The following is a 24,082-nucleotide window of genomic DNA, read 5'->3' as shown; positions in this document are numbered from 1 at the left end:
TGTGTGTGTGTGTGTGTGTGTGTGTGTGTGTGTGTGTGTGTGTGTGTGTGTGTATGTGTACACATGCCGTCTAAACTTGTCCGCTCACTGGTCAGAATCATGGCTCTTCACACCTACCCTATCTGGCTCCTGAAATGACTGGGCATCTCCAGCAACAAAACCTGAACCCCGCAGTCCATGGCCATCACCTCCCACGCCTCTCACTGGGCATCTCCCCGCCTCTCCTCCCTGTCGGTGGAGCCCCATTTCCCACGAATCTGCATACACACCCCAACCCCAGTTCTGGGGGCCACCTACTGCTCTCGGAGCGGAAGTGCTGCAGGATGCGAGCCAGGGACCCGCTGCTGGCCAGGTCAGCCAGGGCCCCAGGACAGCTGGGAATCAGGAGGGCGTGGTACCGGGCACCTGGCGGGAGACCACAGCCCAGTCAGTCACAGACAGCGAGGTCGCCAGCTGGGACCAGGCCCTACACGGCCACCAGCCCAGCTCCTCTCTGCTCCTGCCAGCCACTGTGTCACAAGGATTGTGTCACTTACCCCCACGTGGGCTAAGGCTCCCGAGGCTCACAAACCACCTCTGTGTGCCTGCCAACTCCCTCCCCCAGACCGAGCTGGAGAACTCTGGCCACAGGACGCAGGGCTGGACACGGTCCCGGATGGCCACAGTGCTTCGTGACAAGCCCCTGGATGCTCCAGGAACAGAGTGAGCGAGCACTTTGGGGCCATGACCCCAGCTGGAACCACCCCCCACCCAGACCCCCCAGGCCCCGCACCGTCGATGGACTCGAGCTTGGCGGGGCTGGCGTAGGCCTTGAGGCGGAAGTCCTGCACCCAGCGCGCGTTGCTCTCGTTCACGTCCACGAAGTCCATGGTCTTCCCCTGCAGGAGCCCAGCATGAGACGCCCCCGCTATTGGCTCAAGAAAATGCTGACAAGGGCTGGGACTGACAGCAGTGCCTCGGGACAAAGGCACCCGACCACCCAGCCCCTCGGCAAGCCTCGCCACACCCAACCCCCTCCTGCCCCTGAGTGGCCTCAGTCTCCTGCCTATGAAGTGGAAGCAAGTGTCCCACCCGCCTCAGGGGTGACCCTTGGTGCAGTGAGAAACACCTGATGGGTCACTTCTGTGACCCTGAGTTCCACACCATCGAGGGCCGAGAAGTCCTCCCAATGGTAGGTCTGTGCCACCCTCACTCACACGTGACCAAAGGTCTCAGAAAATGGGGAACAGAACTAGCTGGTGCCACCGGGGTCCTGGGCCCTCAGCCCAAGCTGGCTCCTGGCTCCTCCCAGGGGGTGGAACACTGTCCTGGAGAAGAGGGTGGCTGGACTTACCCCGGGGGTGGCCACCTGCAGATTGAAGGCGGCGCTGGCCAGTGTGAAGCAGTGGAGGAAGGACTGGGCTGACACGCCTGCGAGGAGATGCAGCCCGGTGGATGCAGGGCTCCTCCCGGCCCCGGACCACCCTGGGGAGCAGCCCCGCACCCCATCTCACCCCGGGGCCCACCCCTCCCATGGCTGAGGTAGCAGCCCTAGCCCCCCTGGCCCCCCGAGGGGGGCTGTCTCCCCAGCCTGACCACTAGAGGCCTTTCCAGAAGGCAAACCCATGCATGAGGTTCCCTGACACTCTGCTTGTCTACGCACCGAACCACAGGGGCTGAGCACCAGCCCCACCCCCGATCGCAGCCACAGAGGAGCGGCAGTGAGCGAGGCCTGTGGCCGTGGAGGTGGGCCGCAGCACGTGTCAGCAGGGAGCGCGGTGCACAGGCCGGGGAGACGCTGGCTCCTTTCCTCACCGAGCTCGCGGATGCCGCCTACCGCCCCGGCCCCGGGGCTGCGCGCAGCCTCTTCTGCGCACGCCCAGTCCGAAGGCTCCCGGCCGCTGGGAGCTGAGGCCCCCCCCCCACCAGAGACACCTGCTTCTAAAGGGACTTGATCTGCGTCCCTCCACCTTTATTTAGTCGAGGGACCCAATCCCGAAACCTCGCCTTCACCTTTATTCACTCTTACAAATTAATACACATTCATCGTAAAGAGTCCACAGATTGGGCAAAGACGGTCTCCCCAGTTCTGCCCAGTTCCTCCAGCCCTCCCACCCCCACCTGCTCCGCCCCAGGGTCCCCTGAAGGGACTCTGGAGGGCCCGCTCGTCCTGCCCACGGAGCGCAGGAGCCTTGTCAGAGCTGTGCCCCCCACCCCATGTCCTCAGCATCCCTTCCCCGTGGCACAGCCAAGCCAGTGCGACCCCTCCTCGCCCTTACTGCACTCCGACCAGCCACCTACGTCTTCAGGACTGAACCCCACTCTCGATGGCTCACCCTTGAACTCCCCATGCGGGGGGGGGGGCGTCCCTCAGTTCCTCCATCCCTCATTCTGGGGACAGCTCAGGGGCCCTGGGGCTCAGCACACTGTGACCCCATGACCCGCAGTCCTCACTCCCTCGCCCACTTGGGCAGCCACAGAAGTCAAGGCGGCAACAGACTCCAGAGTCGGACCCTGGGTCCCAACCGTGGTTCTCCACCTCCCGCCATTCGACCTTGGGCTCATCACTCCTCTGCGATGCAGGCAGCAAGGGGAGCACCCAGGAAGTGCGCCAGCCACCCTCACCGGCTCGTTGCTCCCCTGCTGCCCCTGAGCACCCGGGGGCCTTGGGCGAGAACCGGGCCCCACCAGCCACGGCGCCCGCGAGCCCATCGGACTCGTCCCTTCCCCACCCTCGTCCTCCGGGCCGTGTGCCGGGCCGGCGGGCAGCGGGGAGGGTGCGGGGAGGAGACACCACTGCCCTCGCCGCCCCGCCTCCCCGGCTCCCCCAGAGCGGCGGCCAGGCGTACTGACCAGACCCGCGGCGGGCCGCCATCCCCGGTCCTCGTCTCCACAGAACCCCGGCCCGGGCGGAAGCACTCGCGGCGGACGGCCCCCGGCCCCGCCCGCCCCGCCCTCTCGAGCCTCACCTTCGGCGGCGCCGCTGGCCACGAGGAGGCAGGCTGGCCGGCTCGGGAGCCGCTCGGACGCCATGGGCCCAGCCACGGCCTGTGCGGCCTGCGCGTGCGCGGAGCGTGCCAGGGGCAAGGTCAAGGGCCGCGGCGGCCTGGGGGCTGGGCTGAGCCGCGCCGGGCGCATGCGCCATCCCGCCTCCCGCCCCGCCTCTCCCTCCCAGCCCTGGTCCGGGTCGGAGTCCAGGTCAAGGTCCGCCCGGGCCACTCCTCCGACGCCGTCCGCCTCGTGGCCCAGGCGGGCCCGCAGAGAGGTCTGAGCTTGGGCGCGGGGCCGCAGGAGAGGCCTCCGAGGGTCTTCTCGGGCCAGATCCCTCAGCAGCCCTGAGCAGACCCCTGGCCCGACTCCTAACCGCGGTCAGGAGCACAGTTCATTCCCCTTCCCAAGCCCAGTCCAGGGCCGCGCAGGCCAGCCTGCGAGGGTACGGGTCCCACGTGGCATGTGGAGTTGGGAGGAGCATCCTGCACAGAGGCAGCGGTGGTGGCCTGGGGCTTCACAAGCCAGAAGCCTCATTCTGGGTCTGGCAGTGGCCTGCCTCTCCGTGTCTGCCCCCGGGTCCAGTGGGGAGGACACACACAAGATGACCTGTCATGGTGACTGGGGTGCCCCCCAGGTGGGGTTGCAGTCTCGCTGCCCCTTCCTGAGTGGGTTCCCATCCCAGGGGGCGGCCCCTGTCCCTCACACCCCACCCCCTGCGGTTGAGGTGGGGCCTGTTACTCAGGCCTGGCCTCAGGGCCCACATCTGGGCCAGGTGGCCGTGCACACCTGGGGGTGATGGCGGCTGCTGCAGGGGAGCGACTGGCAGGTGACTCCTCCTCTTGGAGCAGATGCAGGAGGGCCTGGGGACCAGACAGATCTGCAGCCAGCAGCCCAGGCCTGGTGACTGTCTCCTGGGAAGGATCTAGACCTGAGAGGTTGGGGCTCCCCCTTCAGAGCCCCCACCCGTCCTGCTGAGCCTCATCCCACAGCTCTTGCCCTGGGTCACACCTGAGGTGTAGGCTCACCCACCACCCCCCCGGCATCATCTACATGCTATTCAGGTACCTCCTTGTCCAATAGCGAGTGCCTGGGTGGGGCAGGTGAAGGTGGGGGAGGCCTGGGGGCTGGGCACAGGGGCTCTGCTGTTGGGGGTTGTGACACCCTTGAACCTGGGCTCTTGCACTTGTTTGGGACCCTGAGGCACAAGGTACGTGGGGATCACAAGGTCCTGTTGTCCTGCACCAGCATTTCATTCCTGTCTCTGGAACTTGCTCACCCTGGAAGCCAAGGCTGGGTGAGTGGGGGGCCATTCCTGGGGGGCTTGCTGACCAGTGCTTCAGGTCACCCCTGCTTTTGCTCACCTGGCAACTTCCTCTTTTCAGAGCACGCCTGAGCCTTTCCCTGGGGGCCTTTGCACTTCCTATTCCTACCTCTGGAATGCTGGAGTGCCTCTCTGCCCGTCAAACTCCTAACCATCCGTCAAAGCCCATGGGCACTAAGGCACTGTCTACCCAGTTCTCCTGTTCTGAGAACACCCCATGCAAGGACTGCCCTGAGTGCCCCTTTGTTAGCTCAGCCTGACTGCCCAGTGGGCCTCCCATATAAGGACTTGGGATTGGGGCTCTCTCAGGGTGGGTGTGTCACGGGCAGGCCAGCTACCCAGGCAGCGGGCAGAGTGGCCCATGTCCCAGGCCCAGGATGCATCCCTCTTCCCAGCAGGGCTAAGACCCCTCAGTTCCAGCTTCTCTTTTGGCCGAGGCTGGGCAGGGTGGATCCAGAGACTTAGACCTCAAGCACCTGTGGGTTATGCAGACCCTGCACCAGCCCCTAAAGTCTGGGGCGGCTGAGACCAGGGCAGCGGGCTGGGCACAGGGTCCCTCTGCCTCGGGTGGGACTTCCGCAGTACTGTTGAGAGGACAGATCAGCTGGTTCCACTGTCTGACCCCAGGCTGCCAGGGCCTGGCTGGAGGACATCAGGCAGTTGGACAGGCAGTGGCGATCTGTGGCCTGGAGTGGGATGATGTGACAGGGAGGTGGGTTCTGTCTCAAGCTGGCCCATCCCAATGCCCAGGACATCAGGACAGGAAGCAGCGGTCACCTGGGAGGATCCAGAGGAGGGTCTGCATGGGGTTCCCCTCAGACACACCTCCGGGTACCACTGGGCTGAAGGCGGGGCTGACTTACACCCAGGCTTTTTGTTCCCAGGTGCCGGGGTGGATCCCAGGGACGTTCCCTCAGCGCCCTCTGCAACACACAGGCGTGCACTTCTCTCCTGCCGGGACAGGTGCCTGATGCCGGGGCCGGGGGGCGGGGGCCGTGGCACGTGGAGGTGGTGCGGCTTTCGCTCTTCTCAGCAGCCCTCGGACAGCCAGCACCAGCTCCGGGGGCCGAAGGCACCAGACAGGAAGCCCAGGCACGGCGGGACCAGTCACTGGGGCGCAGGGAGTCTCTGCCTGCCCGGCCCTGGGACCTCCCTGAGGTCAGGGAGCCTCGGGGCCAGGGGTGCGCTGAAGGCCCAGGAGTCAGAGAGGCCCGATGCAGCAGCCAGTGGGAGGGTCCGCAGCAGCGAGCCGCCCGCACCTCTGCCCTCCCCAGGCCTCGGTTGTTCTGCCCTGCTGGAGGAAGAGCATTTCCAGAGGCCCCTACCTGGCCATGCCCATGTCTGCGGAGGGCAGGACCCTGAGGCATTGGCATCCCCATCCCCGGGCACACCGAGGATGCGTGCCATGGTGGGGTCCCCAAAGGGAGGTTACTCTCGGGAGAGGAGAGGGTGCTAGAGAGGAAAGCAAACTGGACCCCTACACCTTTTGCGTCCCTATACGGTGACCCCACGTGTGACACAGCTTATCCTAGCAGCCCCTCCCTCAGTGCCCAGCCCACTGGGGCCTCCGTCCCTGGAGACGCTGCTGCCATCTGAGTTCTCCTGGTTTTCAGGTGTCCTTGTAAGTTCGAGCGGGATTTACAGTGTGTACTCTTTATACACTAAATGCTTTTTATAGCTGGTATTTTGTTTAGACCTTAAAAGTAGTCCTGGGACCTCCCTGGGGGTCCAGTGGTTAAGCATCTGACTTCCAGTGCAGGGACTCGGGTTCGAGCCCTCGTCAGGGAGCTAAGATCCCACGTGCCGCGGGGCAACTAAGCCCGCACAGCACAACCACCGAGCCCGTGGCGTCTGGAGCCTGCACGCTGCAGCTAAGACCCGATGCAGCCAAATAAACAAACAAACAAATAAATAAATATAAAAGCAGTTCTGTAACAAAAGTAACTTAAGTTAGCCTGGGCATCCCCAAGAGGTTGTTTTTGTTTGTTTGTTTGTTTTGTTTTGTTTTTCTCATTTTGGAAGCATGCCTACATTCCTCAAGCTTAGAGATGCTATGAACGAGAAGCTGAGCCTCAGAAGAAACAGGAGATGGTTACAAAGTGATATCACAAAACTACAGCGTGGCCTTGTGGCAGGTGCAGGCAGACCCAGGCTCAGGATAGGCCCTGGCTGTGTGGGAAGTGACAGCAGGAGACAGAGTCACCGTGGGGCTAGGGGGACCGTCCACTGCCTGTTGCTGGCTAATCACACCTGCTGGTGAGAAAGAAAGACCACAAGCTCTCCAGCTTACTCCACACAAAACCTAAGGTCCAGATGCATTAAAGGCCTAAACGTGAGTAAATGCCAAGAGTATTAGACTACAACAAGGGAGAACATCCTTCTAACCGAGATTCCAAAAGCTTGCATGGTAAAGAGAGCAACAGTTCCGTGTGATAAACTGAGATTTTGGAACTTCTAGATGCAGGAAACAGAGTGAGGTGTAAGCCAGCCACTGAATGCAGGTACTGCCATTTGATGAAGGCTTGCAGTATAAAACACATGAAGAGGACTTCCCTGGTGGCGCAGTGGTTAAGAATCCGCCTGCCAATGCAGGGGACACGGGTTCGAGCCCTAGTCCGGAAAGATCCCACATGTCACAGAGCAGCTAAGCCCGTGAGCCACAACTACTGAACCTGAGAGCCACAACTACTGAGCCCGCATGCCTAGAGCCCGTGCTCCACAACAAAGAGAAGCCACTGCAATGAGAAGCCCGCGCACCACAGCGAATAGTAGCCCCTGCTCGCCGCAACTAGAGGAAGCCCGCGCGCAGCAACCAAGACCCAATACAGCCAAAAATAAATAAATAAAATAAAAATCTTAAAAAACAAAAAGTCAGAAAAGGCAAGGCCCAGATGGCCAAGAACCTGGTGAAAAGTAGCAGTTGGATCAGTGCAAACAGAAACAACCAGAAGTGGCCAGCTTCCCCTGTTCAGACGGACTTTATTTTTATTTATTTATTTAATTTATTTATATTTGGCTGTGTTGGGTCTTTGTTGCTGCGCGCAGACTTTCTCTAGTTGCAGCGAGGGGTGGCTACTCTTCGTTGTGGTGCGCGGGCTTCTCACTGCGGTGGCTTCTTGTGTTGCAGAGCGTGGGCTCTAGACGCATGGGCTTCAGTAGTTGTAGCACACGGGCTCAGTAGTTGTGGCTCGCGGGCTCAGTAGTTGTGGCTCGCGGGCTCTAGAGTGCAGGCTCAGTAGTTGTGGCACGTGGGCTTAGTTGCTCCGCAGCATGTGGGATCTTCCCGGACCAGGGCGCGAACCCGTGTCCCCTGCACTGGCAGGCAGATACTTAACCACTGCGCCACCAGGGAAGTCCCCAGATGGGCTTTAAAACCTTGAGTGCTTCACCTGCTCCTGTGTCACCAAGGGAGGGGAGCTCTGCTCTCGTGGCCGACCCATGGGCACGAGACAGGGCAGCCGAGTTTAAGGTGCATACACAATGTGGCCTACCTCTGGGCGAGTCCCAGGAGAACCGCAGGGAGGGCCTCAGGTGTGCACACACCCGTGTTTACAGCAGCCTTACAGGAAGAGGCAGCCCAGTGCCCATCAGCGAATGACGGACACACAAAAGGTGGTCCATGCATATAATGGGATAGTCAGCCTTAAAAGGAAGGAGATCCTGACACAGGCTACAACATGGATGAAGCTTGGGGACATTATGCTCAGTGAATAAGCCAGACACAGAAGGACAAATCCTGTCTGATTCCACTCACATGACGTCCCCAGAGTCGTCATTCATAGAGACAGAAAGTAGATGGTGGGGGGGGGAGGGGATGAGGAGTGAGTGTTTAATGGGGGCAGACTGTCAGTTTGGGACGATGAATGATTTCCGGAGGCGGATGGTGTGATGCTAGCACAGCAGTGTGGGTGGGATTAATGCTAAAGTCCTGTGCACCGAAAAGTTTAAGATAAAATGGTAAATTTTATATAATGTACATTTTACCACAATAAAATAAAGGTCACATGTGCACGCAGGATGCCCAGAGACACAGGGCACCGGGGCAGGACAAGGATTTCCATTACTGCTTTGTCTAAAGTTGCAAAAATTCTGAAACAATCTAAATATCCTTTAATAGAGAATCGAGGGGGCTTCCTTGATGGTGCAGTGGTTGAGAGTCCGCCTGCCGATGCAGGGGACACGGGTTCGTGCCCCGGTCCGGGAGGATCCCACATGCCACGGAGCGGCTGGGCCCGTGAGCCATGGCCGCTGAGCCTGCGCGTGCGGAGCCTGTGCTCCGCAACAGGAGAGGCCACAACGGTGAGAGGCCCACGTACCGCAAAAAACAAACAAACAAACAGAGAATGGAGAAGTAAAATGAGGCAGCAACACGGGGAGAACATCACCGCATCGGGAGGACCGAGCCCTGGGTGTCCAGCTGAAGGTGACAGATCTCACCTTCACAGGCACCCCCGTCCCGCCCCAAGTCCCCTAAAATGGCAGAAGGATTTTCGTTTGTTTGCATTTTAGGTGCAAGCAGAACACAGAGAAGGGGAGAGGGGGCTGGCTGGCTGGAGAAGGTAGGCAAGTGGCAGCCCCGGTGCCTGTGGGGCCGGCGGGCTGGAGGCTGCGGGTGTGGGCACCGTCTGCCTGCTCTCTGTGGCCAAGCTCAGGCCAGATGGCTCAGGGCAAGGGTGTTAGGTCTGTTTGGAGTGTGTTCACTCCAAGGAAGGGCTCTGGACTTGTCTGGGCCTGAGGTATGGGTGCACCAATGGGGGATGAGTACCTGGAAAAGAAGGGAGAGATGTGCCCCCAACCAGCTTGAGGAAGTCCGTGGGGCCCAGGGTGACAAAGCCCGCAGAGCACTTCTGGAGCCCAGGGGGCCTTCCTCCCCACGAGCCCACGCCCGCGCGACTCCCCCAGTTGGACACCTGGCCAGGGTGGGCAGCGAGCTGCGGGTGGAAAGTGATGAGAAGAGGGACCCCCCCTCCCTGCAGCGACCTCCCCACCCCCCTGGAGTGGTGAACTCACTGCAGAGAGGGGTCGAGAAAGCGTCCCCAGCTGGAGAGGACGACTGAGGGCCAAGGTCCCCATTCCCCTCCCAACGTGACTCCAGTACAGCTCGACCCCATGCTGTGGCCGGCAGCCTGGGCCTGGGGGTGGGTCCTGCAGCCCCTGGGTGTCCATCTAGCGTCAGGGCCTGCAGGAAGGCCTGGCTGTGGCTGTCTGGGAGGGGTCAGGCCCTGGGCGGGGCTGTGGGTAGAGCTCACCAGGATCAAGGGCACGGAGGTGGCAGGAAGGGCTGGTGAGGGGCACCTGGGGGTCCCTGTCCCTCCCTGGAAGGCCCTCGGTGTGGATACATGACACCCCACACACCCAGACAGGCAGCCCCAGCCTGTCCCGGCCGCATGCAGGTGAGGACGCCAGCCCAGCCTTTAGATAATTAGAGTTTATTTCAGACTCGGCCTCCACTCAGGCCTGGGGTTTCAGTGGCCAGCTGGCCAGGCAAGGGCACATCGGGCTCCCACAGTGCCCACTGCCACCGTGCCATGGGCCCAGCAACGCATGGTCTCCCTGCAGGCACAATGAGGCAGCGGACGTGGGTGATGGTCACCCGCCAAGCGGTTCTACTCTACCTGTGTTATTGCATGTATACGCTTGTTAGACCCCGAGGACGCTGGGTGGGGCAGGAGACGCCATCTGTGGGGGGCTAGGCCGGCACAGCTGCCTCCCTGCCAAGCTCTCAGCTGCCCGCAGGACAACTGCCGCACGGTGGGATGGGGGTCAGGGCAGGAAATGTGGGGGCCCAGCTAGAAGGTAAACTTGGGGAACCCCCTCCTGACACCAGCCTTCGGGCTGTCTGTCCACCCAGCCAGGGCTCAGGTGACCGGGCAAGTGGCTCGGAAACTCCGCCCATGTGGCCGCCTGCCTGAGGTCAGCCCCCCGGAGTCAGCCCACCCAGATGAACGCCCCACCCCAAGTTGCAAGCAAAGAGCAGAAATGGGGAGAGTGAAACAGCCACACCCTTTAATGTCCCCACGCGGGCTGGACCCAGGTCAGAACCCATCCCAGACCCCTGCCCAGCCCTGGGGGCACCCAGCCTGGGGGCTCATTGGGAAGTTGCTGCCAGGAAGCCCACAGAACCACTGGGGCCCTTGGGACAGGCTGGCACGCTTGGGCAGGCGGGCCACACTCAGCCCACTCCTTCCTCCGCCCTCAGGTGCCCTGGTCCAGCCTAAGCCACCACCCTGTCAGGGCTCCACCCGTGCTGCTCTGTACCCCACAGAGCCGGGGCTCCTTCTGCCCCCAGGTTCAGAGGGGAAAGTGCTGGGGACTGACCGACCGAGGGGGCTTGGTTTCCACTGCTGGCAGGGGGCCTGTCCCTCTCTCTCTTCCTCTGCGTGTATATGGGGGGTACACAAGTATATGTATTACGTATGTATAGATAGCTGTGTGTGAACTTGGCATGCACTAGATTCCCGAGGTCTGTACAGGAAGTGGCTGTGCCCCCACCTGGGCACCAGCCATCATTTTTTTCGGACCAGGAAGGCCACACCAAGAATCAGGGCTGCAGCTGCCACAGCCATGCCCCCAGCCACAAAGAGGGGGGTCAAGTTCTCGAAAGGGCAGGGGCCTTGGCCCCGTGGGCCCCCGTCAGGGGCCTCGCCCTCCTCAGCCCCATCCCCAGGGCCCTTGGGCTCGGGGGCTGCATCGGGGCTGCTGGGGGCTGCGGGGGTCGGCTTCAGGTTGCTGTGGTTGTTGAGGAGGGCAGGGTCTGCCTTGGCCGGGGTCTTCTTGGCAGGCGGCAGGGTGGGGGCCGCTGGAGGCTCCTGCTTCTCCACTTGGGCCTCCTTCTTCCCTGGCTTAGCCGAGGGGGCTTTCCCGTCCGCGGCGGTGGGTGCTCGGGCCTCAGCAGCAGCCTTGGTGTCGGCCTTGGGGCTGCTGGTCGACTTCCCTCTGGACTCCATGGTGGGTGTGCTGGCGGGCTGCACGGGGCGTGCGTGGACAGGCAGGTGTCTAGACCGCAGCAGCTCAGGACAGCTCACCTCTGGGCATCCTATGAGCCTGGGGGGTGGGGGAGACCCAACGAGGCTGGGACAAGAGACTTGGCGTCCTGCCCAGCTCCCAGCTCCTTGTCCCTATAGAGACGCCGCTCAGTTCTCTGGACCCTCTTCTTCCGGGGCTCAGCCTCCTTCCGGCTTCACCCACCTTCTGAGAAGCCCCTCCAAGCGCACAAGCAGGGGCTGCGGCCCCCCTGGGCCGGGGTGTTGGGATGAGACCAGCCAGAGGCTTCAGTTTCCTCATCTGTGGCACAGTCTTGCCCACACGTGTGCCGCGTCCATCACGCTCACCCAGGGTGGGGAAGAGAGCCCACCCAGCCCTGAGAAGGGTGTGCGGTCACGGGAGGTGGACAGCAGCCCCGTGGGCCTGGGCAGAACTGACTGCGTACCCTTCTCAGGGCTGGGTGGGCTGGGGGGGAGGCAGGGCAGGGTGGGAGCCCAGAGTCTGGGCTCTCAGGCCTTGGTGGGGTAGGAATGGGCCCCAGGCCGCCAGGACCTGGATGTGACAAAACCAGGGTGTCTTCTCAGAAGGCTGGAGAAGGCAGGGTGGCAGTGACAGGCCTGTGCCTCCCAGCCAGCCATCTACTCCCCCCAGCGCCGGGCACCGCCCCCCCCCCCCCCCATGACCGGCCTTGCCTGCTCTGGCCTAAGAGCAGGGAGTCCTCCGTGACCCTGAGGCCACGCCTGCCTCTGGGAGTGGAGGGAATCCCTGGTGTGAGTCTGGGGTCGGCAGGCGCCCTGTCATCAGCCTCAGCACCCCCGAATCTGGGCCAGGCAGAGGACGGGGGCTCTGGGCTGTAGGGAAGGCCTGGCCCAGATCCTCAGTGTTTGGGGAGGGCAGGGGGACTGGGGGCCTCGTCACTCTGGACCTGAGTCTTCCCTCCCTGGACACCCGGACACCGGCGGTCCGCCGCTTCTCCAGGAGGTTGAGAACTCCCACCTCAACCCTCAGGGAGAGGGAGCCTGCGTGGGGGGTGGCGGCCCCGGGTCCCCACCCTGGTAATGCACACTAACCACAGTGAAGGTCGCCTGAAGGTCACGGCGTGATGTGGGTGTCCTGATGAAAGGCCCAGCTGCTGTCCTACCTCCCGGGGAACCCCAGCAGCCCCTCACCCCTGCCACTCTGGAGGGGCACCCAGCTGCTGGGCATCAAGTTTGCAAAGGGCAGGGGGTCCACTCTCCACCTCCCCCAGACCCTTGGTTATTTCTGGCTCATACTAACGTCACCCGGCTACCCCTCCCCCTCCAGGCCGCTGTGCCCAAGAGAGCAAGGGCCCCGGAGGGCCCCCGGTGACCTTCATAGCGGAGAACCGCTGCTTCTTCCTGCGGGGCCCTCACCCCACCCCAGACCCCAGGCCGTGGAGTCGCCGCCGCCTTACGCTGCTGCTCCCGGCGCTCCCACCTCGGCGCAGCGCGCTCTCCGCGGGACCACGGCGGTCGGCGGGCGGCGGGCGGCGGTCGGCGGGCGGCGGGCGGCGGGCGGCGGCTGCGGAGGAAGGACTGGGAGTTTCCCACAATGCACTGCTTCCGGCGCAGGAAGGGGAGCGGGACCGCATCAGCGCTGGCCCCGCCCACCTGCTCTCGGCCACCACAGCGCCCCGAGCTGGCTGAGACCTCTGGGGCCCCCAAACCCAGCTCCGCTTTTGATCCCAAGGGCAGCTCAGAGTCAGGGAGGTGAGGGGCTGAGGCTGGTTTTTCCGCAACCCCATCCCAGACTGTGAGGGAGTCAGGAGGCCACTCCACCCAGGACCCCCTCCAGCCAGTGTGCCCGTCAGTGGGTGGGCAGACGGACCCAGGACTGCCAGGTGAGGGGAGCCAGTTACCAGAAGAGGAGGGCAACCTTCCCCTCCTCACCCCTACCAGAGTCTCAGAGAAGAGACATCTACTTAGAATATTTATTTATCTTCTTACATGACAAGACACAAAAAGTTACAACTTCTTAAAACTCTTGAATTCGAAAGAAAAAATATATAATTCTGTAAGCAGCAGCAGCAGCAGCTTCCAAGGTACAGCTGTGACGGGAGAGGGCAGCTCCCAGGAGCAACCGCAAACTGCGGGGCCCAGGCCTGAGCCCCAGGTAGTGTCACTGGGAGGGGCCTCCAGAGAGGGGGCCCGGGGGGTGAGGGAACACAGCACCGGCACGTCAGACCAATCACCAACACGATCACGTGGCTGGGGACAGGGCAGGGCAGGGTGAGCCTCTGCCTCAATTCACAATATCAGTGGGGCGGGGGGTGGGGGTGGGGACGCTGGGAGGGCGGAGCTTTACTAATTGTTGGGGGGGCCGTATGCAGAGGCCCAGAGAGCAGTGTGGGCACTGGGAAGGCTGGAGGGGCAGCTCCTGGCACCCCTGCAAGAGGAGCACACGCTCCCAGGCTCGACTGGTCCTCGTGCCTGCCCTTCCCTATGGCCAACTCTGCACCAGGGCGGTGGTCTCAGGAGAGGGCTCTACTAAAGGTGCAGCAGGAGCGGGCAGGCCGGAGAAATGAATCTCTAGACGGGGGCAGTGGGGAGTCTAGGGCACACACAGCACATGTGCGCGCACGCACGCGCACACACGCGCCTGGCCATGTGGGGAAAGGCAGCAGTCTCCCCAGCAGCCCCATCCCTGAGGGGCCAGGCCAGCAAAGGGCTGCCACTAGCTACTCCCCACAACATTCGTACATGCGCCCCAACTTCACACCCCTGGGTCCCCAGCCTGGGCTGGAGGCCGAGGGGCCTACCAGGAGGGAGGCTGGGTCCCACGGTGGGGGCGGGGAACCTGTCCTGGGAGTCAGAACGCAGGGTGACCCCCAGCCTAGGATTCCTGGCTCAATATGGGGGGCAGGAGTGCCCAATCCTCCCGCAAGGCTGGCCAAGGCGAGAACAGCAGCAGGGGAGGCTGGACGGACAGACGGGAGGGATGGACAAAGCCACTTGTGCTCAGCAAGTTAATAAATAGGTTTGTGCAGGGTCCCCCCTGTGGACTAGGGGCCAAGCCTCGGGGACGGGAGCTGGTAGACTGGAGGGGAGGGTCCAGCTTGCCCAGCCCAGGCCTGGGGGCCCCCAGTCCAGAGACCAGCTCTGTCCCTGGGGGTGTTCAGAGGGGGGCCAAGGTGGGCAGGGCTGGCTCCAGGAATGTAAAGATTTCTGAGTTTTCTACATAAGACATTGATCCCAGCGGTTGTGCAGGCAGAACCCCACCAGGCCCACGTGTGCACACTGTGTGGACCCTGCACCCCTTCCTCTCCCCCCACCCCCACGTGCATGTGGGGAGAGACTCTCGCATCATCCGGGTGCGTTGCCTGGCTCTGGCCCCACTCTGGTCCCGCTCAGCTGGAGGGCGTGGGGTGGCTGCCGGGCTCAGGGCTGGACTCGCGGCAGCCCCAGCAGGGTCTCGGCGATGCCCAGGAAGTAGACCACCTGAGCAATGCCGAACAGCGGGGCGATGACCAGGGCGCGGCAGTAAGCACCCTTCAGGAAGGCTGTGGGGCCCTCGTTCCGCAAGATCTTCCTGTCGGGGGAGGGGAGTCAGAGCTGCAGGGCTGGGGCTGCCCTACCCCCGCCCCACACCCCCTGGGGGCTCACCCACCTGGCGCAGTCCAGGAACCCCGAGTAGGTGTCCTCGTTGACGCCGCGCTGGAGCGTCTGGAGCCGGGTCTTCACCACTGCAGGGGGCGTGCGGGTCAGTATGGGCCCCTTACCGCCGACCCCACTCCTCAGCCCCGTCCCCAACCCGGGCCCAGGCCTGGGCACTGACCATCACAGGGGTTGACAGCCACGGCAGCCGCGCTCCCAGCCACACAGCCGGCCAGGAAGGACACGTAGAAAGGAGACTTCTCCCCAGATGCCGGCCGGCCCAGCTGGTTCAGGTTGGCAAAGAGGGGGAAGTAGACGATGGAGAAGGGGACATCCCTGTGGAGGGAGGGCGGTGGTGACTGGCTGGGAGGTGGGGGGCAGGTGGGCGGGCCGCCCCCAAACCTCCCTGCCCCCCTACCTGAGCAGCGTGGCCCCCAGTCCCTTGTAGAGGCCGGCGATGCCGTGGCTCCGCAGCAGGTCCCGGGTCAGCTGAGTGGCTGTGGGCCGGGGTGCAGCTGGAGGCTCCACGGGGGGCTGGGCACCCCCCCGGCCGGAAAGCTGGGCCTGGCCAGATAGGGTCTTCCTCTGGGCGGCTGGGGAGAAAGGGGACGGCCTGCTGGTCTCCCTCTCAGCACGAGGCACGCGGTGGCGGCAGGGCAGGGGCCCGGCTAGTTCCCCCGCCCAGCTGCCCGCCGCCCCGCGCCCTCACCAATGCGGCCCGCGTCCTGGAGCTGGATCTTCAGCATCTCCATGGGCGTGGTCACGATCACCTGGCAGGTGCCGGCCCCGCAGCCTGCCAGCATCTCCTTGAACAGGGTCAACTTCTGCCTGCTGTAAAGAGGGTGGGGCTGCAAGGAAGAGTCAAGAGGCCCCGGGGGCCTCCCAGTGCACCCCGGAGTGAGGGGGCATGGGAGGGGTGGAGGCGGAGGCAGCCCTGTGGGGTACAGACCTCTGCAGCCCCAGACACCCTCCAGGCTCTCCAGCAACAGGCGGTGAGCCCAACTGACAGACGGCTCCTGGCAAGGCCAGGGAAGGGCCAAGGGGCCGTTGTTGAGCGAAGAGAAATGCAGTGGGGGGGCGGTTCAAGTGCTCCAAGGGACTACTGGTCTTTCAGCCCCACCCTTGGGTGATGAGGAAAACTGGTCAGTGCCCCCGAAATCCCAACCTACAAGGGGCAGCAGGCAGTGGCTGGGGGCCAAGGACCCCTGGGGCCTGGGCACCACTGACTCAGCATCTGGGGACAGAGGAGGAGGAGGAGGAGGAGAAGGAGGGGGAGGGGAGGGGGAGGGGGGGAGGGGGAGGATGAGGAGGGGAGGGGAAGGAGGAGGAGGGGAGGGGAAGGAGGAGGAGAGGGAGGAGAGTGAAGAGGGGGATGGGGGGAGGAGGAGGAGGGGGAGGAGAGGGAGGGGAAGGAGGAGGAGGGGGCCCTGCAAGGTCAGGGTGAGGGGCCCCCAGGAGGACAGAGCCTTCGTCCTTTGTCTGGAAGCACAGACCCCTCCCCCTCACGACCCTGGCCCCCAGCAGCCGGATGAGCCCCTCACCCGTCCTTGGAGAGCTGGTATCGGAAGAAGTCATTGGCTGCCAGCTTGATGGCCTTCTCGGGGGTGACGAGGGTCAGGTTCACGGCGGCTCCTGTGTGGCACATGGGGGAGCACAGACAGGTCAGTGGCCTGGGCTGGGGAGGCTCTCCGCCAGCACTCGCCTCCCAGTTGACAAAGCCCGCCCCCGGTCACTCCTGGGCTGCGTCCTGCCCTCTCGCCCACATCTGTGCCTGGCAGGGGCGGGACCGGCGGGCCAGGCAGTGCCTTCTCCGGGCTTTCTGCTCAGCCTCCCCCGTAACCCTCCCAGTCCAGTGGGCGGCCTCCCTGAGGGACACCTCCCCTGGGCTACAGACGTGCTTGCGTTGGGGTTCTGGGTAAGGCCACAGTCCGGCCTGGCGCGGGTCAGAGATGGGGAGGCAGTGGCGAGCCCCTCTCAGCGGCGAGGACTCAGGGCTGCACAGCATCTGGGCAAATCCAGGCTTGGAGATTGTCTCCTAAGCTGCTTTGCAGTAACAACCCCATCCCTCCCAATCTCCTGGCACAGACAGGGTCCCACCCGTCCCGGGAGGCAGGGGAGGGGGCTGCAGCCACTGTGGTAGAGACAGTGTCCTGCCATGCTGTGCACTGGTAGTGAGTGGGGGACGGGGCTGAGAACTGCCGTGCCCCAGAGATCCCACCCCCCGTCCCCCCAGCACCCAGGGCCCGGCTGATGACCCCTGGTGCAAGTGCAGCCAGCCCCCATGGGACAGGTCCACACCGTCACACCCGGCACAGGTACGCCGCCCTGCCCTGGCTTCCCACCTGCCTCCCCGCCGCTACGGTAGGACCCCTCTGGGGCTGCAGGAGGGTGCTACCCAGGCCTGCCCCATCCCCAGCCTCACCGCGGTACATCCCGAAGTAGCCCTCTGAGCGGATGGTCTTGATGAGGCAGTCAGACCTACAGCCCAGGGGGTGGGAGCGAGCAGGGGATCAGTCTGGCATCCAGCAACGGCCCCAGCCCTGACCCAGGGAGGCGCTCCCCCAGGCCTGCCCCCCCTCAGTTTCCCCTTTGGTTTAAGGGGATGGGGGGGACCCAGGAGCCGAGCGCAGAAGTCTGCCCCACACCCATGGCTCCACGCCTGCTACCCGCCCCCCCGCAGGCTCACATGCTGGTGTACAGGCGCTGGCCATTCTGCTGGTTCTGCAGCCTCGTCTTGGCCAGGTCGATGGGGAACACGCAGGTGACCCCGATCAGCCCAGCGATGCCGCCATTGATGAGCTTGGCTGGCAGACTGTGTGGGCAGAGGGAGTGTCAGGACGACCTCCTGGGCCATAGGTCGGCGGGGAGGGGAGGGCAGGGGTGGGGTGAGGCTGGGTGGGGTTCTGACCTGATCTGCTTATCGGCCATTTAACTCGGGAGCACTCAGGTAGGAGCCGCGGAGGTGGATGCCAGACAGCGGAGGTGGTGCTGGAGGAGGAGGAGGGGCGGTCCTCTACTTCCAGGGGAGCTTGAAAACCAACACTTCTGTCCTAGAAGAAAGAGGGAATTGGGATCAGCGGGGGTGGGCAGACCCACGGCTCAGAGGCACCCCAGAGGAGTAAGCCTCCCCAGCCTCCCTCCCAGGTCTCCTGAAGGGGCACCGAGCCCTCCCCCCAGCGCCCCCTCCCAGGCTGGGGCCCTCCGCACGTCCTGGGCGCGCAGTGTGCGGCGAAGCGTTGGCCCTTGGCCCCATCCCTGGGCCACCCGGCTTCCCCTCAAGGCGCCCCCACCGGCTGCGTGCTCCCAGCTGGCCTCGCTCGCTCACGTGCGCGGAGCCCTTTAAAGGGCCAGGCGCCTCCGGGGAGGCAGCAGCAGGGGACGGGGCCAACACGCCGGTCAGGGCGCACCTGGACTGGGCTGTGACGGCCCCCATCCTTGAGCAGAGGCAGCGGGCACCTGCCCTCTTCAGGAGGGGGGTGAGAGCGCCCCAGCATCCACACTAGGGCTCAGCTCACAGCTGCCCGGTAGGTGCTGCCCCCACTCCCGTGGCAACTCCACGCTGGACCCTCAGACCATCCGCTCCCCTGGTGACCGGAGAAGCGCCAACACAGCCACAGCCAGCCCTGTGCCCACCCTCCCAGGAATTTCACCCCCAGACTCACACCCAACACACCCACACACACGGAGGAACCCAGCGACCAGGACCTCTGGGAGGGGGATGGCTGACCTTCCGGGGCTCCCTGGGGCCAGGCCCCCAGCTGCTCCAGGGGTGCAGAGACAAGAGGCCCCTCTCTCTAGGGGCAGGGTTGGGGAGCCAGAGCCAGCCTCGGGGGCCTCCTATGCAGGGGCACAGCCATAAAAACTGGGCTGTGGGGTCCTCCCCCCCCCACTGTGGCCCCCTCAGAGGCCAGCTGTCACTGGCTCCCACCCGAAGCGCTGCCACCCAGGGTCACACGGCTGGCTCACACCTGTCGCCCCCCCGAGAACTGGTGACCTTCACCTCAGCTTTCCTGGGCCGGGATGTCCCCTGCCTCCTCACCAGCCCCTCCGCCCCCCGCCGCGGTCCCGCTCACCCCAAGGTGCACCGAACCGGCTCCTCCTCCGCGACTACAGCCCGCGGGCGGGCGGAGGAGATCCAGCGGCCGAGGGCGGTGCCGCCTGCGGGGATTGGCGGCGGGGCGGGGCGGGGCGGGGCGGGCCTGAGGGGGGTGGTGACTTTCTCTTTCACTTTGGGCGGGATGAGGCTCCCTGCCCCTGTGGGAGAAGGGACGAGAAGGGGGTGTGACAGCTTCTGGGAGGCAGGGACTGGCCTCGGAGCCCCCGCCAGCCCGTGGGGCAGTGGGTCAGACTCGGGCTGACCCAGCCAAGCCACGCAACCGGTTCACAGGGACCCCAGCCCCCGACCACCGTGCCCCCAGCTGCCCCATGGGTTTCTGTCTGCAGCCTGCAGGCTGGATCTGCCTAGGGCCCTGGGACCCCAAGGATAGGGCTCTCTCTGTGCCCAGGCATGGGGGATCTGGTGCCATGGGGTGGAGATGGGTCTGTGTCCACTCGTGCCTGTGGGACTTGTGGGTCTTTTGAGGGAAGGTGAACTTCAGGGAAAACTCACGCTGGAGCAGAGAAAGACATGCTTGTCTGCTGGAAAGGCCAGGGAGGGGGTGGCTGGGCCTCAGAGGCTACTGGTTGCCACCCATAGGCCTGTTCACCTGGCAGGTCCAGAGGGCATGGGAACCAGTACTCCCAGAGCCCTCTGCCCTGCCAAGCTGCACCCCCCCGACTCGCCCAGGGCCTCAGTGCCAGGACCTGCTTCTCCGTGCTCCAGCCTGCAGAGAGGAGTCTGACCTCTGCACTTCAACCTGACCCTCTCTTCCCACCCCCACCCTCCCCCACCCTCCAGGTGTAGACTGGCCACAGCCGTCTCTCTCCGCTGTCCCAGACCCTTGCGGGCAAGGTCCACATCCTGCCCTATGGGGACTGAATGAGCCCTGCCTCCCGTCTGGGGTAAGGGACATCTGGGTGATGGGGGCCCCGGAAGTCAGACAGACTATCCAAGGTGGGGAGGCGAGCAGCTGCCCCAGGAAGACAGGCAGCCCTGGGGTCCCCCATCACACCCTGCCGGCTGGAGTGGGGAAGACGGGTGCAGAACTGAGAACAGTGGGGGCGGTGGGCTCTGCCGGGAGACGACTGGCAAGGGGTCCTCCGGACCCTGGATGCTCCTTTTTCTGTCCTCACTCAGTGTTCCCACACCCTGCTCATGAGACAGCTTGGAGGGCCCTCCCCTTGCGCCCCCATGTTGCCATAGAAACCTGGCAGCCCCAGCCAGGCCTGAGGCCCCAGGGCTGTCAGCCCTCTCTGTACCCCCTCCGGTTCCCCGCAGCCTGGTAAACTGGGATTGCAGGCAAGGCTGTGGACACCGCAGCTCACAGAGACCACCCACAGGACGATGCTGCTGCTTCCAGGCCCTCCAGAGGTAAAATCTCCCACAAATGAAGCCGCTGAGCTCCCCACCCCCAAAAAAGGCAGTGGGGGTGAGGCTCAGAGCCTGGGACCGGCTATTTGCTCCCCATTCAATCTTCCCCAGCGCCTTCCCCCCGGGGAGGTGCTTTCTGTCCAGCCGTCTGGAGGGGCGCCAAGCCGGTGACAAAGGAGGCGCGGGGTGGGAGTTCAGGGCTCCGCTTGGAGGCTGGCTCAACTCCCCGTCTCGCTGGAGGGGGTCCGGACGGGGCCCGGACCGCCACGCTGTTCCCCTCCAGGCGATGGCGACTCCAGCCAAGCACGTGTCCCCATACGTCCAGCAGGGCCCCACGTGTGTCCCCCCTACGGCCGGGCTTCCGTTCCTTGGCCACCGGCCCCTGTCTCCTACCCCGCGGGGACACGTGTGCGCGGGGAGCGCGCCCGGCACCGCCCGGGGCCGAGCACGGCCTCCCACACTCCAGCGGCAGCGGGTCGCAGCATCCGCCGGCGCGGGCCCCGCATGAGCCGCCTCGTCCGGGCAGATGTCACCTCCCACAGCCGTCGTGGTGCCCCTCGCCCCCGCAGCCGGGCTGCACTCGGGTGGGCGCCGCGGATGGGAGCCGCCCCGCGGGCACTCACCGCGCGCTCTGCCGCCGCCGCCGCCGCCGCCGCTCTCGCCTCCCCGCCGCGCCGCGCGCCCGGCTTCACCTAAGCGCGGGGGCGCGTCCGCTCGGCGCCGCGCGCGCTCCGCCCCCGGTCCTCGGCCCGCTCGCGGTCTCCGGCTCCCTCTCCTGGCCGCCGCGGCCACTGCGCCCGGCGGGCCACAGCCCAGCGCCAAGCCCTCACCCTAGGTCCCCAAGGGTCTTCCCTGCGTGTCCGGCCTCGCGCCCGTGCATGGGCCGGTGACCAGGGACTACTCCCGTCGGGCCAGCGGATGGCGAGGTGCGCTGGGACGAGGTGTCCTAGGGGAGGAGCGGTGCTGGGAGGGGACTGAACTGGCCAAGCCCCTGACCCTCACCGCCACCAAAGGGCAGATATGCAATCCCGCACAGGGTGACTTTGTATCCATCGGGGCTGCGGCCCTTACTTTGTAGCTGGGGCCCCCTGTCTCCCAGAGATCAGGACCAAGAGGAGGCGCTGGGCCGGAGACAGGCAGGAGCGAGGGCTGTGGGGAAGCCTATGCACAGGCCCCCTCGCAGCAGGGGCCAGGCCTCTGATCTGGCCTCCCCGTGCCTTCCACCTGCCTCTCCACCCAGCAAATAAACTGAGCTCTGAGACAGCAGCCAGGATGGTGCACGTTTGTTACACAAGGAGTAGAGGGTCACTGGCCCCATACCCAGGGAAAGTTTGAAAGTGGGAGCCTCTAACCATTGGCCAGAGGATGTCAGGGACCAGCCCAAAATCGGTAGGTTCTAGGTCTGGGCAGGCTCGGGGGATTGTGATGCTGAAGAGCCAGGTGGGCCGAGGTCCCCGGGGGCCAGGCTTGTGCGCTGGATGCCCTCCTGGTACTTGCGGCGGCCAAGCTCCAAGACAGCCCGCACCTCTTCGGCCACGTCCCGCCGGTCACTCTGCTCCAGGGCCTCCACGAGGAGCCCCACAGCCCCTGGCTGCCCGGCCTGGCGCTCAGCCCAGGAGAAGAGCATATGGCGGATCTGCCCATCCAGGTCGTCCCTGGGGGGACAGGGAACGGTGAGGGAGGGGCCCGGCCCAGGACCACCCTCCCAAGATGGGTTCCTTCCTCCCTGGGCCAGGGGCGGCCAGACCCTCCCTTTCCTGACTGTTTGCCCTGCCCCCACCTCCCCTGGACAGAACTTCAGCCAGGCTCCAGTAGGCAGGCCAGCAGCGGGAAGGGAGGCTCAAAAGAACTCACCGGAACTCATGCCGGATGCGCTGCAGCTCACGGTAGGGCAAACCCAGGTGCAGGGCCACGGCTGGCCAGTCAGGGCCCAGGCGCCCGGCCACATTTAGCAGGTTGCTCTGTGTCAGGAACCCAGTCTCGGCGTCGCCCAGGTTCAGAGGTGCCAGGGAGAGGCCAGCCCCCTGCCCTGGGCCCTTGGATCCCCGCAGTCTCTGTGGGGAGGACGCAGTGGCAGTGAGCCCTGGCCCCGCCCCCGGCTCCAGCCCATACCCCTGGCCATCCCCTTCCCCCTCCACACACGCTCCCCCCGCCAGGCCGCACCGGCAGCTTGAGGGGCAGAGTGGCCATCCACGGGGCGTCTGCACCCCTCTTCTGCCGAGCAGCCTCCGCCTCCTCAGGCACCTCCTCTGGCACCTCTCCTCGGTAGAAGGACACCTGTGGGTGGGATGAGGTGGGCTTCAGTGCTCTGGCCTCGGCCCAGGCAGCCCGGGGGGCCCTACCCCGTTGGCCCACCTGGCCCCTCACGGCCTGAGCCCGCCGGTCCAGCGCTGTGGTCACGTACACCTCCTTCAGGTTCTTCAGGTGTGAGTAGAAGACGAAGCACACCCTGCCCTCCACACAGTCTGGACGGTCTGGGGGCAGGGGGTAGGCTCAGCAGGGACTGTAGGGGCAGACCCCAGGGTCCCTTCTCTGGGTGCAGGGGGCCTACCGGCATCCACGTTGATGCCCCTCTCGAAGGCAGCGAAGAATTTCTCCCCCTCAAACATCTCCACGGTGTCTGAGGGCTCCGGGCCACGGTAGCGCTCCAGCAGCCGCCTCAGGGTGCTGTCCACCTGCAGGGGCGACCCACTGGCTGCGAGCCCACTGCCCTGCCCTGGCCCCTGGCCCCCACCCCGCCCTCCCAGCCCTCTGCCCCCGCCCCCACCTTGTTGCGGGGCAGGCACTGCAGCAGGACTTGCTCGGGGTCCCGGCGCCTCTGCAGCGCAATGAGGCTCACGTGGTGCAGCCGCAGCCGCTCCCAGGCCTTCCGCGCCAGGCCCCCCACGCAGGTCTTGGTGGTGTACCAGAGCCAGTACCTGGGAAGGCTGGGGGTGAGCGGGGTGCACAGGCCGGGGCAGGGGTGGGGGACCGAAGAGGCGGAGGGAGGGGGCACTGACCAGGAGAAGCGCGTGACCTGGAAGCGAGCATACAGGTGGGTGAGCTCCAGCGCCACCTGCGCCGTGATGTCGTCCCAGGTGGCCGCGGGAGGGGCCCGGTACAGCAGGTGCAGGTGCGAGCGGTCCAGACTCAGGCCTGTGGGTGGCAGGGGGCCACAGGCTGAGGCCTCCCTGCCCGGGGCCCCCCTTCTGAGCACTGTCCCCCCCCACCCCGTGGCTACAAGTCCAGGAGGCCACACAGCCGCCTCTCACCTGTGACACCGGGGGGCAGAGGCAGTTGCACGGTGACTGGCCGAAGGAAGCTTGGGGGGCCGCTCTGGGAGAGGTAGAGCAGGGGGCTGGCGGCTGCCTCAGGCTCTCCCAGCAGGGCCGGCAGTTCTCTGCTGCCCACGCGCACCACCTGGAGCAGAGGGCACCCAAGCGATCACCTCTGTGCCCAGTCACCACCCGCCACCCGTGGCAGCTGCCCTGCCCGTACCTGCATGCGGGCATGACGGGGCTCCTCAGTGGCCCCAGGGGGGAATGTGACCTTGACCCCAGGATGTCCTGAGGAGCAGAGCAATGTCCCCTCTGGTGGCACCAGGCAGGCGTCAGACACAGGGCGCGAAACCACGAAGAACCAGGAGAAGTGAGGAACCTGGCAGCGAGCCCAGAGCCGCTGGGCGTGTGGGGGGCAGAGGGACATGGTCAGGGGCCTCACCGGGCATGGGGGGGCAGAGGGACA

The 24,082-nt window shown here is 64.9% G+C and overlaps 4 protein-coding genes across 12 annotated transcripts in view; all 4 read right to left on the bottom strand.

Annotated features, from left to right (window-relative positions):
* GATD1 (glutamine amidotransferase like class 1 domain containing 1) overlaps positions 1 to 3,082 on the bottom strand; it is a 6,596-nt gene extending 3,514 nt beyond the window's left edge. For both annotated transcript variants that reach the window (XM_029209305.1, XM_029209306.1), the window contains exons 1-4: positions 2,949 to 3,082; positions 1,334 to 1,410; positions 773 to 878; positions 298 to 405 (exon numbers count right to left, since the gene is read on the bottom strand). In XM_029209305.1, coding sequence (XP_029065138.1) covers positions 298 to 405; positions 773 to 878; positions 1,334 to 1,410; positions 2,949 to 3,012 — 355 coding nt within the window. In that variant the 5' untranslated portion in view covers positions 3,013 to 3,082. The remainder of the gene's footprint in view (positions 1 to 297; positions 406 to 772; positions 879 to 1,333; positions 1,411 to 2,948) is intronic.
* A 6,625-nt stretch (positions 3,083 to 9,707) lies between these two features.
* CEND1 (cell cycle exit and neuronal differentiation 1) lies at positions 9,708 to 12,783 on the bottom strand. Of its 2 annotated transcripts, none has more exons than XM_029208509.1 (2): positions 12,734 to 12,783; positions 9,708 to 11,335 (listed from the first exon to the last, which is right to left on the bottom strand). In XM_029208509.1, the coding sequence occupies exon 2, from the start codon at positions 11,236 to 11,238 to the stop codon at positions 10,798 to 10,800; it is 441 nt and encodes a 146-aa protein (XP_029064342.1). In that variant the 5' UTR covers positions 11,239 to 11,335; positions 12,734 to 12,783; the 3' UTR covers positions 9,708 to 10,797. The 2 variants fall into 2 exon arrangements, with proteins under 2 accessions (XP_029064342.1, XP_029064341.1); XM_029208508.1 differs by having other exon boundaries at positions 12,711 to 12,774.
* A 458-nt stretch (positions 12,784 to 13,241) lies between these two features.
* On the bottom strand, positions 13,242 to 21,027 carry SLC25A22 (solute carrier family 25 member 22). 4 transcript variants are annotated; one of them, XM_029209551.1, is made up of 10 exons: positions 20,983 to 21,027; positions 17,798 to 17,939; positions 17,576 to 17,701; positions 17,312 to 17,367; positions 16,431 to 16,521; positions 15,599 to 15,720; positions 15,308 to 15,482; positions 15,071 to 15,225; positions 14,903 to 14,978; positions 13,242 to 14,824 (listed from the first exon to the last, which is right to left on the bottom strand). In XM_029209551.1, the coding sequence occupies exons 2-10, from the start codon at positions 17,815 to 17,817 to the stop codon at positions 14,674 to 14,676; spliced, it is 972 nt and encodes a 323-aa protein (XP_029065384.1). In that variant the 5' UTR covers positions 17,818 to 17,939; positions 20,983 to 21,027; the 3' UTR covers positions 13,242 to 14,673. The 4 variants fall into 4 exon arrangements, with proteins under 4 accessions (XP_029065384.1, XP_029065383.1, XP_029065385.1 ...); XM_029209550.1 differs by lacking the exon at positions 20,983 to 21,027 and adding an exon at positions 18,963 to 19,070; XM_029209552.1 differs by lacking the exon at positions 20,983 to 21,027 and adding an exon at positions 18,617 to 18,649.
* A 600-nt stretch (positions 21,028 to 21,627) lies between these two features.
* The window catches only part of PIDD1 (p53-induced death domain protein 1), a 5,812-nt gene continuing 3,357 nt past the window's right edge, over positions 21,628 to 24,082 (bottom strand). For 3 of the 4 annotated variants that reach the window (XM_029208733.1, XM_029208731.1, XM_029208732.1), the window contains exons 8-15: positions 23,837 to 24,016; positions 23,611 to 23,758; positions 23,127 to 23,494; positions 22,911 to 23,034; positions 22,715 to 22,833; positions 22,523 to 22,636; positions 22,214 to 22,413; positions 21,628 to 22,014 (exon numbers count right to left, since the gene is read on the bottom strand). In XM_029208733.1, the coding sequence (XP_029064566.1) occupies positions 21,756 to 22,014; positions 22,214 to 22,413; positions 22,523 to 22,636; positions 22,715 to 22,833; positions 22,911 to 23,034; positions 23,127 to 23,494; positions 23,611 to 23,758; positions 23,837 to 24,016 (1,512 nt within the window). In that variant the 3' untranslated portion in view covers positions 21,628 to 21,755. The remainder of the gene's footprint in view (positions 22,015 to 22,213; positions 22,414 to 22,522; positions 22,637 to 22,714; positions 22,834 to 22,910; positions 23,035 to 23,126; positions 23,495 to 23,610; positions 23,759 to 23,836; positions 24,017 to 24,082) is intronic. The other variant, XM_029208735.1, reaches the window with a different exon arrangement.

Source organism: Monodon monoceros, unplaced genomic scaffold (assembly GCF_005190385.1).
Source record: "Monodon monoceros isolate NGI ecotype Baffin Bay Population unplaced genomic scaffold, NGI_Narwhal_1 Super_Scaffold_7, whole genome shotgun sequence".
Classification (NCBI taxonomy): Eukaryota; Metazoa; Chordata; class Mammalia; order Artiodactyla; family Monodontidae; genus Monodon; species Monodon monoceros.
Note: the sequence above shows the minus strand (reverse complement) of the source record. Positions and strands in the feature narration are given on the sequence as shown.

Bases quoted from the DNA above. Each gene is read 5' to 3' on its own strand.
- CEND1 (XM_029208509.1), bottom strand. From the start codon at position 11,238: ATGGAGTCCAGAGGGAAGTCGACCAGCAGCCCCAAGGCCGACACCAAG.
- SLC25A22 (XM_029209551.1), bottom strand. From the start codon at position 17,817: ATGGCCGATAAGCAGATCAG. The intron at 17,702-17,797 runs GTCAGAACCCCA...CTGCCCACACAG, and splicing joins ATGGCCGATAAGCAGATCAG to TCTGCCAGCCAAGCTCATCA. The intron at 15,483-15,598 runs GTGAGGGCGCGG...CTTTCTCCCCAG, and splicing joins CCAGGACGCGGGCCGCATTG to CCGCCCAGAGGAAGACCCTA.